Raw genomic sequence first — 18,038 nt, forward strand, 5'->3', positions numbered from 1 at the left:
TGTGCTGACTGGAGTTACAGTATCCCACTGAGTAACACCAGAGGACAATTTCAGCAACAAGCACAGAAACGGTGGTTTCATGTACTTCTGCATTTTGACAAATGGTGTCAGTGTTTTTCCTTCCCTGTTTTTCCTCCTGTCACCCCTTTGGCCATACTGAATTTATAACCAGCTGAATATGTATTTGGAATTTGTGCTCATAGATAGATTGACTAACAAACTCAAATGGCATATATAAGCTGCTAAACTTGCTTTTGTTTGTCCAGCTTTGGAGCTAATTTGTATCGCAGTTTGACCAGAAATAGACGTTTCCACTGCATGAATGGAAACAAACTTCTGCATGCAATATAACAGGACACATTAGTGAGAGAGAGGATTAACTGTTCATTAAAGTCGAGAAGGGATGGCTCCTGTAACAGGAGTCCTTCAGCCATCTGTCTCCAGCCAGTGTGAACCACAGATGGCACACAGCATTCTGCATGGGGACTCTGGAAGATCACTTCCTATTTACTGTCAACCACATGCAAGCTTCAGTTACATGCACAAAGTCAAAGGCCGAAAACATCCAAATCAAGGCTTATGATTTCTTGCACATTTATCTGTCTGTAACATCTAAAATCCATCGCATTTTTGGTTACCTCTACAATATGATTGGTGGATACTGCCCCCTATGGTTTTGAAAGTCACAACACACACTGCCGAACTTGTTGAGCCTGTGAAACTCCCACCCACTGTACTACAGTACCAACTATTTTGATCCATTTAATCGTGTACAATTTTTTGATGTCTTTACAAATCTTTTACTTTCTACAGCTGACAGGGATTTTGGTAAAAAAAATAAAAACAACTTGTTACTCTGACTCTGTAGCCTGAACAGTGTAGGAGAGACAAATCCTGGGTGCCCTTAAACACAAAAGGCAGACAGTCTAAAACCGAGGAGGACAGTCTGGAGCAGATTAGAAGCACACAGCAGATGTTACTCCTTGATTAACAATAGTGTCTGCCAGGGGTGAGCCTCAAGCTCCCCACCCTTGTGAGGCCCAGAGTGGCAACTTCAGTCCTCACTAAATATATTAACTAACTGTATATGATGTTATCAGAAAAAGGAGTTTTGGTATTGCACATTCCCATAAAAACTTGAATAAAACCCAGTTGCTTTCTAATTAAAATACGTCCAAGAATTGTGGTATAAGCTTTTCCATGCAGGCCCTTAATATACCCACAGTGCTTAAACATACAAAAAGCCAAGAAAACACAGTTATTGCTGTATACATTGCTTAAAAAGACAAGAGAAGGTCAAAAGGTAAGAAAGTTTGGATTCACCGGGGACAAAAGTCAAGACTAGTGTAGGCAAGACTACACAGTATTTTTTGTTGTGTGTGTATTTATGAACCACTAAACCTGTAAAGTGGAAGACTTGCTTATTGTATGCCGATATAAATAATGACAAAGACTTCAGTTCTTAGGAAAGCATCTGCAGTGAATGCATGTCAGAGCAGCTTTTGTCAGACGAGAGTTAATCTTGTGATGGGAACTCACTGTGTCTACCTTACACACATACCTATTTTACTCTCTCAGTATGCCTGAATGTAACATGCATTTGGTATGTTGTCATAAAACACCGTTATATATTGTGAAAGTCCCTCGTCCGTATGCACAGCTCAAAACTGTGATTACTTTTCATTGCTTCAGGGTGGATTAGACCAATAGTTATATGCATAGGGGTGGTCTGTTTTACAAAACTCTATTAAAGATGAATATTCTCTTTTTTTCCACCTTATTACACCGCTAAATTGGGTTTATAGTTTAAGTAAGCCAAATAAGTCTAGAATATGTCGTTAAAAGAGAGCTGTAATGGTACGAATAACACATCGGGCACCCCTGTCCCCTGTCAAACGTGGTGTGGCTCGTTTATGTTGTCACAGACTCATTAGCGTGTAGTCTTGTCGGACAGTAGTGCACTGGGGCAATGTTGTAGTTTGCAAGAGGACTTGAAGTGAGAAGCTCTCCTTGCTTCCTGCTTCGTATTGTCTTTCAACTGAAACAAAACTCAGCATGGCCGGCCGAAACTAACCAGATGCCCGGTGTTCTCGAAGATCAGTGGCGCTCACCGTGATGTTTGTGAGTGGAAGTTTTTGCTCAAAATCACAAGTTTCTTATTCAGCTAACTTACAGTAGTAGCATCTGTTGTCACTTCAGGCATAGTCAGGGCTTTTGCTTTTGTTTTAAAAGTGTGTGATACACACCAGGGATGACATTTATTATGACAAACACGACCAGAAGTGGCCAGTGGCGAAGGAGTCATCTCGGTGAAGGCTGTAGTCAGTTAGCTTAGCAACTTTTCCTCATGTGAAGTGCCTTAGCTGTGCCCCTTTTGTTTTGTCTGGGTTAATTGTCACACTAATGCCTCTGGAACTAATTTTTGTCTGATTCTCCCTCATTTTTATCCCTTATGTTTTAGGTACTTCAAATGGTCAAGGGGCACAATATAGTCAAATATTGTACAGAAGTTGTAATACTACTTCATATAAAAAGTTTTTCCAGCCATAAAAGTGTGCTTGGCTGGTTTGGCAATTGACAATAACAGCAAATGAAATCAGAAGTGTTGGATCAAATGCATTTTTATTTGAATTGCCTGACACTGAAGGGCACATACTCTGATCCAAGTCTGGTTTCTCTCTCATTCGAGGCATGCATGGCAAGATGTTTAGTGGCACATGTGTGAGCTATTTTAATAGGTTTTAATATCTGCAATATTTTGTGGCAATGCCATGTTTATGCCTTTCTCGTTGCAGTGGAATGTCGATGTCTTATCTTTATCAAGCCAACCTTCCCCTTTGGTATGAAGTCAGGGCTGGCTGACACACAGTCCTACAGATTCAGCAGTTTTAAGTGCAAATTGGGATCATAAACGCAGCGGCCTGTTCAGTCTGAGCTCCTCAAAGCGTCCCGTGTCCGTGATTTTGTCCATTAAAGTTTAGATGTGGCTTGAACTGTCATATGGACTTGGTGTTAAATGGGCAGATTTATCATTTTAGCTTTTTTTGAATGTGGAATTGATATTTTATAATGGGCAGTTTGTGCCCTCCTCTGTCAAGTTCAAAATCCTGTTTGCTCTGTGGTCTGTGTGTGTAACATACTGTGAGCTCCCGTCACACCAACTCCGTTGCCAAACTCATTTCCCTTTCATGAGGGATTTTGGAAAAGGGGTTTAAGGGACTGTTTGTGCTGGTTACTTGGACAAGCTCAGTTTTCAGGCCCCTTTCTTCTGAAACTGAGAGGCATCCACCTGGAGGGCTGGCAAGCCCATATGAAAAACTGTTGACTCTTTTTAGCTCAAGCACAGGAGAGCCTGCCTATCAGGGCGTGCAGATGATTCCTCGTTCCCTTTTCCATACCACTGAGAAAAAAAAAAGTTTGTATATTGTAATGCCCCTGTTACGACTTTGTTCACTCTACCTGGAAAAAAATGGTAATTGCTTTCTCGTCTTTTTGTGTGCAGTCTGAGTGATGACCTGTGAAGGATGGACAGATTTGTGCATGTGTAACCCACGGGTGCTCTCTCTCGTCTAAATTTTCTTAAGTTTTTGACTGAAATGGAGCCATTTCCACTAGATCTGACCTACTCTTATTTTGACCATTAGCATGCAGTGCTATTCTTCTGCGGCTGTTGTGTCTTCAGCCCGGTGTAATTAAGAGACTCTGTTAGATTTAGCATTCAAGTGGACAACATTTCTCTCCAACTTGGACAGGTTTGTTGAAAGCCTTGATTAGAGAGCTCAACAAAGCTCTTGTTCTGGACAAATGTATACAGTGCAAGCGATTATGTATGAGATAATTAAACAGCAGGCTTGCTTTAAAACGCAGGCCTCCCTGGCTGCCATGCATAGCCATGCTGAGCCTTTGTGTTTATGGTAAGTGGGCAGCTGCATGCCTGGGAGACCTTGGCTGTACCCCAGGCCCTCAACTGAGCCTGATAACTACTATTGAAGCCTTCCAGCCATGCTCATTTTTGACTATTCACTCACGGCTTAAAATGTAGAGTGATGCCTCCTGTTTGACTTACTCTAATTTCTGTGAACATGGGGACAGCTGCGAGCTAGCCAGCACCCTGCAATGAGTTTCATAAATTTCTTTTCAAGCAGTCAGCCTTGACAGTACTTAGTACCACCTGCCCTTTGTGGGACCTGTGTAATGACAACACCAACAAAGAAAGTGTTAGATTTCAAAACCTGGAATTTTTACTGCAAAGAGCTGCAGTGAAAGCAGAACTGGTTTGCTTTTTAAAAGATGGCCCGTGACGTGCTCTATGAATATACCCACCTCACGACGAAGAGAGACTGCCCAAGTGTGAGTTGAGATATGGAATTTGCTTGCAACTGAGCACCAGTGGCACCAGTATGCAACTTTTTAGGGACACGCATTTTTTCCTTCCAGGGATTCTTTTCTCAGAAGAGGACAAGCAAGCTTTTACCCAACATTCCTATAACAAGCAGTGCGGGGAATAAGAGTGGTGCAAATCCTGAGACGACCAGAAAAATCCTAGTTTCCAAGTCTGGCCATCTCAGGTGCTCAGCAGATGCTCTTATTACCGAGACTGCCACAATCCTTGGATTGTTCGGAGCAGGACACAGGGCCGTCTGCCATCCTTTCAGGATTCTCAAAGGAGGATGTTTGGTAATTTAGCATAACATCTGATCTGTTTTATGTTTAGTTTTGCATTAGTTTGCCCAGATTGAAGCTTTTTATCAAAGATTAAGAAGAAAAAAAAAAGCAGTGTGAGACTTTAAGAAAAGAAAAGATAATTGCCTTATAAGTAGTTAATTTGGACTTTATTTAGTAGCATATGCATGACAAAGCAATCATATCAAACGGTATTGTTTCCACCCGCTGTCCAAGTGCTATAAAACGGATTAGTATTAGCTCTAATTGTCAGTCAGACACAAAGCTGCCAAATCCTTATATAATGGTGGCCTAACCCGTGGGATTACAGTCTGAGCAACGTATGGAAAAGCCGCTCAAAATGGGGAAACCGCTCTTGGAGCTGTGATGGCAGTTTCGACGTCTATTGCCATGGCTGAACTGATGGTCTGTCCTCTCACTGGACGTGTTTATTAAAATGTGATTCATAAAATTGCGCTGCTGTTCCTAATCTGGCAAAGAAAATAAAGTTGGGTCTGTGCAGGTTTTTGAAAGCTGAGTTGACATGAAACCAAGCCCCCGCTTCAACTTGACCAAATAGGCTCTGTGGTTTCCTCACTTGTCCTATCTCATTTATGCTGTGCAATAGCTTGATGTTTGTGACAACCCACAGTGGTGATGTTTGAAAGCCTTTAGATGACCACAAAGGAAGCGTGTTGTGTCATCAGCTCATCCAAGGCAGCATTATTGTTGTCTTTTCGAAGGGCTGCCGGCACCGGAGACGTTGCAGCAGTCAGTCAGCAGCCGCTTTGCGTGTGATGGAAAGTCACGTCTGAGAGAAATGTCCTGCGATGTTCTTTCCCTTCTCAGAGATTAGACTTCTCAGTTGTCATGGTGGTTGCTGTCTAACCCCAGATAAAGTGCTATCAGACTGCAGAAGCATAGACTCCCCTCTGATTCCAGATACTGGCAGCGTGGTTATGAAGGTGATTTGGGTTTTGACATCAGAAGGGGAGCGGCACCCCTTGAGCTGAAATTCTAGCTCATACCTCATTTGGCAAATTATAGCTGCTTCTTTGAGCACAGCAGTGCTTGCAATAGGAGGTGAGTGGGTTGGGTGTATTCATTAAACTTTAGAAATCCTGCCTTGTTATGGCTTCTACATTTGCTTTCCAGATTTGTCTGTAAAAGAAAAAGAAGGCTTCCCTTTACCAGCAGTCACCATGTTTTTTTAAAAAAAAAATTTTATTCACAAACTGACGCAAGTTTGATTGGTTTTCCAAGGCTGTGGGGCTAGGTTGGGCTTATATTATTGTGTGTTCAAGTTGTGTCATTTAGCCGAGGAATGTTTATAATTATGTTATAAACCTTACCCGTTTAAAGAGCTCAGTTAAGATTTATGGGATAAAAAGCCAGAGCATGTGAAGGATGACTGAATTGTTGCAATTTTCTTTGACTCAGTGTAATGACCGTCGTTTACAGTTTGACAATCAAGAATGTTAGATGACAATTAGCCTTTTCCAATCTTTCTAGGGAAAGAAAGCATCATTTAGTGTCCTCTTTGTGCGAGTAAACTTAACGTTAGAAGGAGGTTGTTTTTTGTTTTTTTTTCCCTTCTGTGCTAATGCCATTTGCATCCATCTCCAGGCCATTAAGTGTAATAAATAAACAATGGTTTCCTTTACCGCAGCATATCCATAGGAATCTTACAGATCTCTTTGCTTGATGGCCATGCACATTATAATCTGGCTTAACCTGGTCCAGCCTCAAGCTCTGTTAATTTCTGCTTGCACAGTGTCCAAGTGGAAGCTGCAGACGTCCATGCACAGTGTTGATGCCTTTGAAGAACTCTGCCAAAAACACCCTCGTGTTCTAGTTGTTTTTTTGATGTGTTAAGTGTTCGTAATGGAAATCATATGCTGAATGCAAACACCACCTCCAGCATGTCAGCTCCCGCGGGGTCTTGTGATGCCGCCCCCCCCCCCTCACCACACACACACACACACACACACACACACTCACCACTTGCAACCTCTGATTTCGCGTCTTTTGTTTCCCACTGTGTCTTATCTTCTGCACAGAGCGCTCTTTTGTTACGCTGTCTCTTTCTGTGTCCCTTCTTCTCTGCCTGCAGTTGTTGTGTCATTTAAACAGGCCCCCTCTGACCTTGCAGGCATCATACGACCACCTTGTGTCCACTTCGTTCCATTCCTCTGCCTGGCCTGGCCTTGAGTGTAGCTGATCTATTGGTAGTAAAGTCCTCTGTGATGATTATATAGATTTAAATCTGTGGCTAATCAGCAGTTTTACTGTAATGGTGGTGCAGCATTAATTTGAAGAGGGTTGTTTTGATAACCGCAAGGTCAGCTATTCCCAGCCAGCCCCTGAGGAGTCAATTACACAACTTTGACTTTGCTCTATTCCTCTATGTGCTCCAGAGTGGAACACTTTTGAGGAAACTCACGCTCCCTTCCACATGAGCAGGCAAGAATAAAATAAGGTATATAGTTCCACTTTTGTTGACTCGCTGAAAGAGGCCATGTGAAAGTGAAAACACTGTGTCACGTTAACTTATAGACCGGCACATGACGGCGCCATGTCAATGTGAGTGAGTGCTGGGAATGTTTCCTCACTCGGCTGAATTGAAAAAAGAACTTGGTCAAGCCACTGGCCTCCCTTGAATTTTACTCATCTTTCCGGTCTGCAGATGTTGAACAGGATGCGTGTGCAGAGGCTTTGGAACGGAGTCTGGGTGTACATGTGTGAGAGCTTAGTTGTTTTTTTGGTATCAAATATTCATCCGTATGCATGAGAGGAAGCTCTGTAAGGTTAGGAGATTCTTTATAAAGGAAGGTCAGCTTGAATTTGCAGCCCATCGAGCCAATAGTAATGGCAGCAGTAAGCCTCAACAACCCAGTGAGTTTGAACATAGCAGGATCATGGGTGGTGCTTTGATGAGTTTCAGAATGTTTATTTGCCATGGTAGTTTGGAAATGTGAGAGATAATCAGGTCTGTGCAAGCCTTAATTCAAAGGGGTTCCAGTCTGTGTACAAATTACTGTGCCTGCTCTTATCATTGTGGTCCACTGGCACATTGAGATGCTGGTACCTTCTTTTTTTTTGGTGTGTATTGGTGTTTTGTCTCTGCTACTCTTGCCAGATGCAGACATAGAATACAGTGCTGGTTATATGTTCAACACAGTCCATATTATTTTTTTTAACATTCTTGAATTAATGTGTTCAGTTTGTCGTAGTTCAGTTCGAAGTATTACAGCACTAATAACATTCTAATCTGAGTCGTACTTTACGTACTGACACATGGGGCTAGTTATTGCAACTGTTCCATTCAGAATTGATTTTACAAGTATTCACATTGGGATATTTTAGTTCTAATCCCATTTTGTACCTAAGAAAAAAGTTACTGACCTCTAATAGTCAAGCTGGAAATGTTGGCGCAAAATGTTGCTCAGTCCGGTCAGCTACACACAATCTTTTTTTTCAGCTGTCCAGAAAATACACTTTACCTCTTAATGTTTTGTTGAAGGCATGACTCTCAATTCTGTACCGTGAAACGTCTTGCAAAACATTATTCTACAACCACTAATTTCTCTGCTTTCTTGTCCTTCGTGACCACTGCCGTTCTCCTGCATGACTTTTATCGTGCTAATAGTTTTCTCATGTGGGACGACCCGCTGTGCAAATAGATGTAAACGTGTCATTCTGAGGTTATAAAAACACAATTCATTCAGCAAAGCGATTAGATGCCAGTTGAAAGGTACTTGTGATAATATAATGTACATAACAGTAACAGTAAACGTGGTGAATGTTATGTGAACTAAATGAAGACCTATTGGAATTGTTATTATTAGCATGCTGCAATTAGCATTTAGCTCAGAGCCTTGCAGTGCCTATGTACTGCTGCTAATGTGGCCGCAGACTGCAAAATCATTGGCTATTCTCCAGATGAGCTACAGGCTTCTTAGAATAACTTTTTAAGTCGTCAGGGAGTCGGTATTAGATACTCAAACAGTTTTCAGGTAAGGATTCCTTTCTTTTCCATTCGAGGGAGCTGTTCTCCTCTGTCATCTGCTTATGTGGTCCACAGAATGTCAGAAATGCACTGAATTCTAATCCTGCGCTCATCTTTGTGTGTCCACTCAGGATTGGGCCGAGGAGTGAAGAACATTCCTGGAGGAGTTGACAGAGTCCATCTTAAGCACATGAGAAACTAGCCTGCTCACACCATGTCTGTCAAAATGGCCTGCAGCTTAAATTGCCATTATTGGAACGGCTTGGGACACAGATGTGTGTTGCCATGGTGATCATTTACAAGAAAACACTGGAAAAGAAGGGTGCCGACGATGTAACATCCACACGTACGGACTTGAGCCCGGTGAGAGGTTTTTTCCCACTTGTGTAAGACTTTTTGTGTGTGAAATGTGTAATTTCATGTTTATTTAGCCTTGCCAAGAGGCTTCAACTGTGCTTGACAAGGGAGAGGACAAGGTGCTGCTCTGAATTTGGAAACCGTTGCTGGCCACTCATCAGTTTTTTTTTTTTCTTATTTTGTCAACTTATTTTTACTCTGTCAAACTGAATATGTAGGGCTTTATTGACCCGCGACAAGTAAGGTCAGAGGAAAAATGCGGATGTTTATGATCATGAAAGGAGGCTATTTGCATGTTACTTGTTATAATTGTTTCATAGTAGCTTCCAACATTCACAAGGGTTTACATTCCCGTATTTATTTATTTATTTTCTAACTTCCCCCAGAATGACAATGGAGCATTTTCCGGTTTCACTATGCTGACCAAGTCTGACTCGTATGCTAATCTGCATTCGTGTAGTATGAACTCTCTTTCTGCCAGCACTATGTGAGAAAATTCCCCCTCCGATGTGAACAGAGTTTGCCCTCTCAGTCTTGTGAAATGAAGTCATCAAAATCAGGAGTTGAGAGTCAGTCAGAGGCTTTTTCTGGTGGAGCTACCTCGATGAGTTGCACTAGGACCAATCACACATTCACGAAGTCTCCCTTTTCAATATCTTGTTTTATTTTTTACTTTTACTTGTGGATTTATGAACTGCCACCACCAGAGACTTGCACTTCATTTATTTCTGTGGCGTTTTGATTAACTTACTGTGGACCTTCTTCTGTATCACCACAGTTCCAGGCACAGACCATGAGCCAGGGGGCGGCACTTTTCTCTTGTGGACTCATGGGTAAGCATTTGCCATCTTGCATTATCAAAACACATTTAACTGGGATATGGATAAAAACCTTTACCTCCCTCTTCTCACAATGGCCGTGGCGTCCCATCACAAACTCAACATGAATTGTAATTATATACCAAGAATGATTCTCTGCAGCTTGTAGGAAGTGTTAGATGTTGTGGCTGATTTTCAAGGGGCCATTGTGATGTAATATCACAGCAGAATGATTTTCAGAATGGCTTTGAGCTGACTCTCCTGCATTTGTTTGGCTACTTTCGTGAAACATGTCTGACAGGTGGTTTTGCCTCCATAAACGTATTCAAGTGACTGTACGTTGGCGGCTTATCATCAGCAGGAATCTCATAGCACTCCTCCACACCTAAAGGCTGTGGACATGCTGCCTCCACATTACCAGTCCGGTTATGATTACCAGGGCCTGTATCCCCAAGTTTTTCCTCGCAGTAAAAGTCTTTTTAATATTATTTTAAATTATAATTATAAGATTAAATGTGTTACTTCCTTGCAGTAAGTTGGCGTTGGGTGTGTAAAATGCAGGCAAAGTCAGAGAGCACAGCCGTGCCAGCAGGCCTTTTGTTCTTTGTCCTGCCTGTGTATCGTAGATGGTATTTTGGGGATTTTATCTCGAGAGAAGAATAGACCTTCTGCATACCAGGAGTGGGCAGTTGCCTCAATGTTTAGCTACTGACTCAGAGTCGATTGGCCAGTTCAGTTGACAAACATGTTCTTAAACTTGAGGATTTTCGTTACGACAGTAACTTATGAGGTAGCTGAGCTACCGGAGGGGAGTTGATGAGTGAATGCAGGAACCAGAAGCACCTGCTGGTCAGACGCAGAACTCCAACGATAAGAAACTATGATTAGCTTTCGTCAGAATGTTTATGACGGTTATTGATGTTTGCTCCAGCTAATTGAGTCAGTTGGACATTGAGCTCCCTTCCTTTTCCAGTACGCTGTGCACACAGACACTGAAGCAATGCCTGAAGGACAGGATTTATTTTTAGTGCCATTTACACAAAGCAATGAGTAGCATCGGCACAGAGTACACATCCTGGGAGCAATGCATGGACCCACTCTGGAGCAGTGTCATGGATGTCCCCGTTGATGCAGCCAAACTCGTGATTGCCAAATGTTGCTCTCGTTGTGTCCAGTTGCTGCTCAGAGCTTCATGCCAGAAATGATTCTCATGTTGTGTACTGTTCCTCTGAGGGGATTTGCTCACTAAAACAGCGTAATACATTTTTATTTTGTTGGAAATCCGAAATCGTAAATTTGACTTTATGGAGTGAAGTTCAGCCATGGTTGGACATAGAACATAACAAGCTAGAACTGGAGCTGCTGGAACTTCAAAATCTACCCTCTGATGTTGGCAGCAGAATTTGACACATTAATAAATTACAGAACTGTATAAATAGCCCCGTTTATGATGTCCCATATTTTGGGTTTGGATCTTAAATCTTATTTTCAAACTTTCAAACTTATTTTATTTCAATTCTGGCCTCTTTGATGCAGAGACGAGCCGATGGCGCGAGGTGGGTCACAGCTGTGCCATGCAGCAGAGGCCAGTTGGGACCAGCCTGGAGAGCCTGTGGGATGTCCTGCCTGAGGTGCACAGAAGTTCTGCCCACTGGGACTGGGATGTCGGCTCCACTTCGAACACAATCACCACCTTGTTGCAGGACCTCAGCCTGACCGAAGCTGCTGCCTCACACTCCACCGCTCCCCCCAGCAAGCGACAGTGTCGGTCTCTGTCTTGCTCAGACGAGCTCGGCAGTTGCCGCTCCACCTGGCGCCCTCAGGGCTCTCGTGTGTGGACAGCCGTGGAGAAGAGGAGGTGCCACAGCGGAGGCAGCGTCCAGCGCAGCAGTGTTGGAAACACACAGCTCGGCTTCCCGGCCATGCAGCGCAGCTCCAGCTTCAGCCTACCGGCCCGCTCCAACACCCTGGAGCCACCCTGCTTCACCCAGCGCCTGCCATGGCCCTCAGCCTTTACCGGCCTGACGTCCTCCTCCTCGATGCCCTTGTCCACCAAGCCTTCAGCCCAGCCCCTCTACCTCTCTCACGAACAAATTTGCCTCCCCGAGCCTCGAGCACCCTCGCCACCCAGCTCCCCAGACTCCACTCCAGAACTGGAGCGCCGTGGCGGACAGGGTGGTCTCGCCCGTTGTCGCTCACAGCCGTGCGTCCTTAATGACAAGAAGATTGGTGTGAAGCGAAGGAGACCAGCTGACACGCACAAACAGAGGCCTTCACTGGATCTGGCAAAGATGACCCAGGTTGGTGTTTAATGTGTCACTTTGTAAAACAGATCACAAAGTAAGAAAGTATTTCCCATTTTACATAGTTTGACGTTCAAAATACAGTCTGTTAATACAGTATGGTTAAATATACACCTGAGTCTTCGTATTCTTTTATCAAAAGCTTTTTCCAGTGACATAATGTGGGGCATTTATCTCTTGGTTGAACTCACCACAGCTGCCTTTTGTGCTTCACATGATTGCTGTCCAGGAAATGGCCATTACAGCTGGAGGCTCTGCTAGGTCCATCAGTCGCTGTAACATTTGCTTGTTTCACTCTGTTGTTGGGGCAATTTTCGCCTTTCATGTTGGGTAAACAAACACTTCCAGTAAAGGTCACGTCATTGTGTCCATTCTCCCTTCAGCACACCTCAGAGGGTTTCTGCAGGCATTGTCATTAAAAGCAATCGTTCATTCGTGCAAGCCTGCTCAGGGTCACATTCCATTATGTGGGTGTGTGTTTGCACTCGGAGAGAAGGAAGAAAAGTATGTTCTTTTTAAATGCGTTGCCTGGGAAAGATTGTTTGATTAAAGCAGAACCTCAGAAAGTGGTCAGTGTTTCAAATGAGAGTGCATTCATGATATAAATGATCTGAAGTTGACCATGTTTCGGCAGACAATCGTTTTTTATCTGCACATCCTGGCAGGCGTTTGCCACTTTGCCCCACAGTCCCACAGACACACATGCGCTGCCTGGATCATAAACACAGAGCTGGACTTGGTCCCTCTGAGAAAGTCACTCAGAGTTCAGCAGTGTCTTAACAACAGCGCTGCTGTGACAGGACAAGCAGACGCCACACAGGCTTCAAACAGAGACGAGGTCAGGGTGGAGAAAACAGCCTTAGGCAAGGCAACCAACAATATTTTCACAGCGCAGTGTCAGGGTGCCGAGTGTGTTAGCAGTGGGTCTTTCCTGCTGTGCATGTATTGTTCAATGTTTTTCTATTAGGAAGGACATTGGCTTTCAGCAGAGGTAGAAAGAATAAAGCCTGTTTTAATTCTTCTTCTCTTCCTTTTTTTTCAGACTTCCCTAATAATAACGTCAATTATGAACATGAATATAAAACCATTGAACGAAATATATTATTGATAATAATTTGGGGGGCCGGGAGACTAATTGTCAGAAGTATGAGATGGCTAGCTTTATGATATAAAAGCTGTTCTCTTGAGATGATAGGGTAAACTTGCTTTCCACTGAGTTGCCCCCTTTTTTCAAGATTGAAAGTCACCTTACTATTCACAGATTGGTTACAGTGCTGAGTGGGTCTCTGAAGTGTCCTCTCATCCGCGCGCCATATCGGTGTAATTTACTCGGAGAAACCGCTATCCCGTGCACGGCTCACTGTGGTGCTGTGAATGTCAGGAAGTGGAGCAGTTGTAGCAGAGCTTATAGATTGTCGCAAAGGAGGGAAGGTGGGGGGTGTTGGATAAAGAGATATTGATTTTTGTAGATTCAGCTCAGTGGGTGGATTGCTGCCACAACCGGGCCTTGTGAGCTATTGATCAGATTTTATAGATGGAGTGTCAAGGTCAGTATGGATGAGGAGTCCTTCTGCTCGGTCGCAGACATGGCAGGCGGCACCGACTGTATTTATGACCATCATTGTAATGTTGGGCAGTAATTTGTGTCAGACACGCTGTCAAAGAGGCTTTTCTCAGCCCGTAAGTCTTTCTCTGTCAACCAACTCCTCTCTTGTGAGTTAGAGCTGCACTTTGTTTAGTTAATACTGATGCCGCTGCTCTGCTATAGCCCAGACCACTAATGCCCTTATCAGTTTGGTCCCATGGTCGGGGGGGGGGGGGGCAGAAGTCTAACTGCGGAGACCGAAGTGCTAATGCTGAAGGCAGCATTGTGACACTTGCCTGCTGCTGACAAATGTCCCCGCTTGACCAGAGCCAAGAAAAACAGTAGGGCTCCCTTTGATCTATAGCTACCCAGTGCAAAGACTGTTCCCACCGCTGTTCCGCGAGACATGGATCGTAACTTCCTAGTTTTACCTTCCTTCTACTCCACCCATTGACATAGTTCTGACCACTTTGGTCTCTGTTGTCGCTCTTCTATAGATCGATGAATTTAGCTTCGAATAGTAGTTAAAATCTTTAGTGAACCAAACAAAGAATCAATCGAAAGCGCCGATTTAGAGTCTCTGTCTCGTAGATGAAGGCTGAATTCCTGCAGCTTCTTAGTCATGCTGGCAGTTCAGCAGTGTTGAAGGGCTGTTTCTTTACATTTTTACACTCCCTGACTCAGCATTTATCAGCCCGTTAAGACCCTAAGTTGTTTGAACACATTCTTCTAATACCACAGGGATTTCTGAAAAAACTTGACAGAATTGTCACATTTCTCTTAATAACTCAATTCCGAGTCTGAAGAGGAGCTTAAACCTTTAACTTTCATTGTAAATTGCTTTTGCCCTTATTTTCCTTCAGCGTCTTTTAAAAAGAAATAATGAGCCGCTGACATAACTACACAGTTTCAACTTCTCTCTCTCTCACTTTTCAGCTGTTTATGACATTTTTGTTATATTTCCAATAATTGTACTTTCTTGGGTCGCGCAGATGCCTGCAGAGACAGACCTGGTAGTATATGTAGTTCTTCAAACGCAGAGTTGCACGACTGGCTGAAATTACACCAAAGTGCCATGAGCGCCAGCCATGGAGACACCAATTTTGGTATGCGCAGCTGTTTTCTAGGGGAAGAACAGCGAGCATAGACCTAAATTTAGCCCAATAAGACTTAACACCCTGTGCCTTGAAAACAGTTGTATTAAGTGCACATCATGCACGAAAGGGAAAAGCACCCAAACATCCCTGCAGAACTGAAACAGATGTGCACACATTTTGTAGGTATCCTAACTTCTGCTCATCAAAATGACAAATGTAACATTTTCTTTCTACTTAAGAAAGTCTTTATTGATATTGCCTTAAATGCCAAACTACACCTTTTCCCCATTTCAGATATTTATTGCTGTGCACCCCCCACTGCCTGTCTAACTTGCTCACCTGGTTGCTGCTGCTCACCCTTGAATCATTCATGGGGGGGGGGGGTCTTTTAAACAGAGCTGACATTTAATTTGTCTATAGACCAAATTTTTTATGGCGACTAACTACTAATTGTTGTTATAAATCTGTCGTGCAGAAATGACAAACATCTGTTGGTTCCATCTTCTCCAAGGTGAGGATTCCCTAACCTTGTCAGTACCTCATGACTATAAACTGGTCATAAACCGGTCATAAGTGCTTTTGGGCACTTGTGATCTTGAAACCTGAGATGTACTTTAAGTTGTTCGTATTTTCTACAGTCTTGTAAAATCCACTTTAATCTATTGATTAGTTGCAGACACAGTTCTTAAACTTGGCTGTGAGCTGCATCTCTAACAGTCCCATGCCTGTTAAGTATTGCATAAGCTCACAAATGACGGGAGGTTTCACAGAGGCCCTATTCTCTCGCGTCCCTCCGGCCCAACTCTGTGAGGCATGAGGCAGCTGTCCTGCCTTCTCTACATTAGCTCCACAGATTGGATAAGCCTCAGTCGTAAAGCTCCTCATTCCAGCTCGCACAGCTGTCACAGGACTTGCCTGCAGCAGCATTGGCACATGTGTGTTTGCCTAAAGACGTTTCTGGGTTTCCCAGATGTATGTGTGCATTGTTGAGGGCCAGAGAAAGGCCAGCAGAGTGAAAAGGCCAACATGAGTGATGTGTGCCCTCTGGGTATGTGGCCACTTGCTGCCTGGGTTCCCGTTGGACCTCAGATCAGAGTCTTGCAGCCTCACTCCTCCTCCTCCAGAATGAATGCATCCTTAATTTATACGTCTGTTGCATTTTTCTAATATTATGCCCAGTGTCCAGTACTGACTTCGCTCACCCACTTACTGTATGAGTACAGAACAGGGATTGTTTTCCTATGATGGCTGTATGACTTTAGTTATGTCTGGGTAGCAGTCAAAGCTGAAGGAAATATTTTTGATTTCTTTATCAAATATGCTCTCACCATGGAGACTCTGAACTTAAGCTTTTACGTGGCCGTTTAAGTGTTTTCTTAACGGCATGAATTTTGTACCTTTTTTTTTTTAAAGACAATAAAGCGCTGATCTGCTGTCTTCACAGAAACTTCGGAATTTCCACAGCCTCAGCTGCCCTGGAATCACAGGCGAAGACATCTGCGTGTCGAGCCAGGCCCTCACCACTCTCAGGTGCACCACTTACTTCGACACTGACGACTCGTCTGCAAACGAACACAGTTTGGAGGACGTTCAGCCTCGGCCCAAAGAGGACGACCTCACCAGGAACGAGTCTTCAAACGCCACCACGGAGGAGGCGGACTGGAACTCCACAGACTGTGGCGACGTGACGCCAGGAATGACCAACGGGAAGGACAGCGAGCCTCTGTGGGTGGGGCTGTGTAGCATGAGGAGGGACGTGTATCAGCTTGGAGGTGAGCTCGACATTGAGCAAATAGAGAGAAACTGATCTGAGGTGCTCTCCTCCTGAGAGGGGAGGCTCATTCAGAGGACTGGAAGTTTATCACCAGGTGGTACAATAAACAGTACCGATAGTCTTAAGGACGGACAAAATGGAACGCTAATGCAGCGAGCGTCCCAGCACTTGTGTTTTTGTTTTTTTTTCCCGGAGGAGAGACTGAACAGAAGCTTTGTGTGTTAAATGCCCATGTTTGGGGACTCTGTGTAGTCAGAAGTGAACCCCCGCCCCCCCCAACACACTGTTTGGTTTTTCAACTGTGTCTCAGGAGAAAAAGGAAGTCAGGGAAGACAGATCGGAGTGAAAATACAGCTTAAGTTTTAAAAAAATTCTATGTTATTGTTGAGTCAGAGCTGTGTTTTTTTTTTCTTTTCTAACATTTCTTTTTAACCCTGATTAGCCTAATTGTGCTTTGTTTGGAGAGAATTCACAGCAGGTTTGTATAAATTCTCTACACTAGAAAAAGTGTCTTTTTCTCTGACGTTCTTCACTAGCACATAGGTACATGATGGAGAGAAATGGACACCACTTCAAAAGCTACTGTTAGTAAGTCCCTGTTCACTCTAACACAGCAACAAGCTGCACGCACAACACCTATAAAGTGTACTGAAGAGCTTAACATTTCACTCGGTAATTCAGGCTTAACTCGGAGATAAGTGCTCCTGAATGTCTGAAAGAAGCTTTGAAATGCTAATAGCGTTAATATTCTTTCTTTTTACTATTTGTAACAACAAAGTTATGTAAAACGTGCATAATTTCTATACAAATAAACAGTTTTTAAAGGTGCCATTTGTGATCACATTATTTAAATCTCCTCAATGATAAAATCACGGATGTCAGCTCTGGTCTATGTCATGTGCATTCAAGCAGAGCAGAGCAAATTTTGAACGCAGCTGAATTGGTTAGTAAGACTAATAAAAGATGCGAGTGGGAGAGAATAAATTCTCCAGCTGGCCTAAATTCCCATGACTAGCATAAGGTTTGAAATGCTGTTTGAACACAATTTATAGGGAAAGAATTTTGGTGCGAAGAGTTGTGGTTGAATGTGATTTGGCATACTGAGACTTACAGGTTTAGTTTTAAAGTGTCTGTTTTGAATTTGTATTTCATGCAACTTTATCTAAAAAAAAACAAAAAAAACAATCTATAATCGGTCCGACAATTTGGCGTAAATTGATTTGATCAATTTTATTTTATTGCCTATGAAACTTTCGCATTGAATGTACTTTTACCGAATATGAAAGACTAACAGAGCACAATCATTAACAGCAATGACATTGTCGGCGATGTCTTTAATGCAACAGTGAGGGCTGACCCAATTAGGATGCGGAAAAAGCTAATCCTAGCAGTAGTAGTGGTACTACTGATGGGCCTATGTTTGTGTGCTGAAG

General features: G+C 43.3%; 1 protein-coding gene across 1 annotated transcript; it reads left to right on the forward strand.

Moving 5' to 3' along the window:
* The first annotated feature begins 1,950 nt into the window (after window positions 1–1,950).
* Window positions 1,951–17,434, forward strand: fam53b (family with sequence similarity 53 member B). Its single transcript, XM_075456752.1, has 5 exons — window positions 1,951–2,121; window positions 8,803–9,034; window positions 9,807–9,861; window positions 11,383–12,146; window positions 16,276–17,434. Exons 2-5 carry the CDS (start codon window positions 8,945–8,947, stop codon window positions 16,636–16,638), a joined length of 1,272 nt encoding a protein of 423 aa, XP_075312867.1. The 5' UTR covers window positions 1,951–2,121; window positions 8,803–8,944; the 3' UTR covers window positions 16,639–17,434.
* Window positions 17,435–18,038: the final 604 nt, after the last annotated feature.

Source organism: Odontesthes bonariensis, chromosome 23 (genome assembly GCF_027942865.1).
Source record: "Odontesthes bonariensis isolate fOdoBon6 chromosome 23, fOdoBon6.hap1, whole genome shotgun sequence".
Classification (NCBI taxonomy): domain Eukaryota; kingdom Metazoa; phylum Chordata; class Actinopteri; order Atheriniformes; family Atherinopsidae; genus Odontesthes; species Odontesthes bonariensis.

Coding starts and splice junctions, on each gene's coding strand:
- fam53b (XM_075456752.1), top strand. CDS start 8,945: ATGTGTGTTGCCATGGTGATCATTTACAAGAAAACACTGGAAAAGAAG. Junction 9,035..9,806: donor CACGTACGGACTTGAGCCCG/GTGAGAGGTTTT, acceptor GTATCACCACAG/TTCCAGGCACAGACCATGAG. Junction 12,147..16,275: donor ATCTGGCAAAGATGACCCAG/GTTGGTGTTTAA, acceptor CTGTCTTCACAG/AAACTTCGGAATTTCCACAG.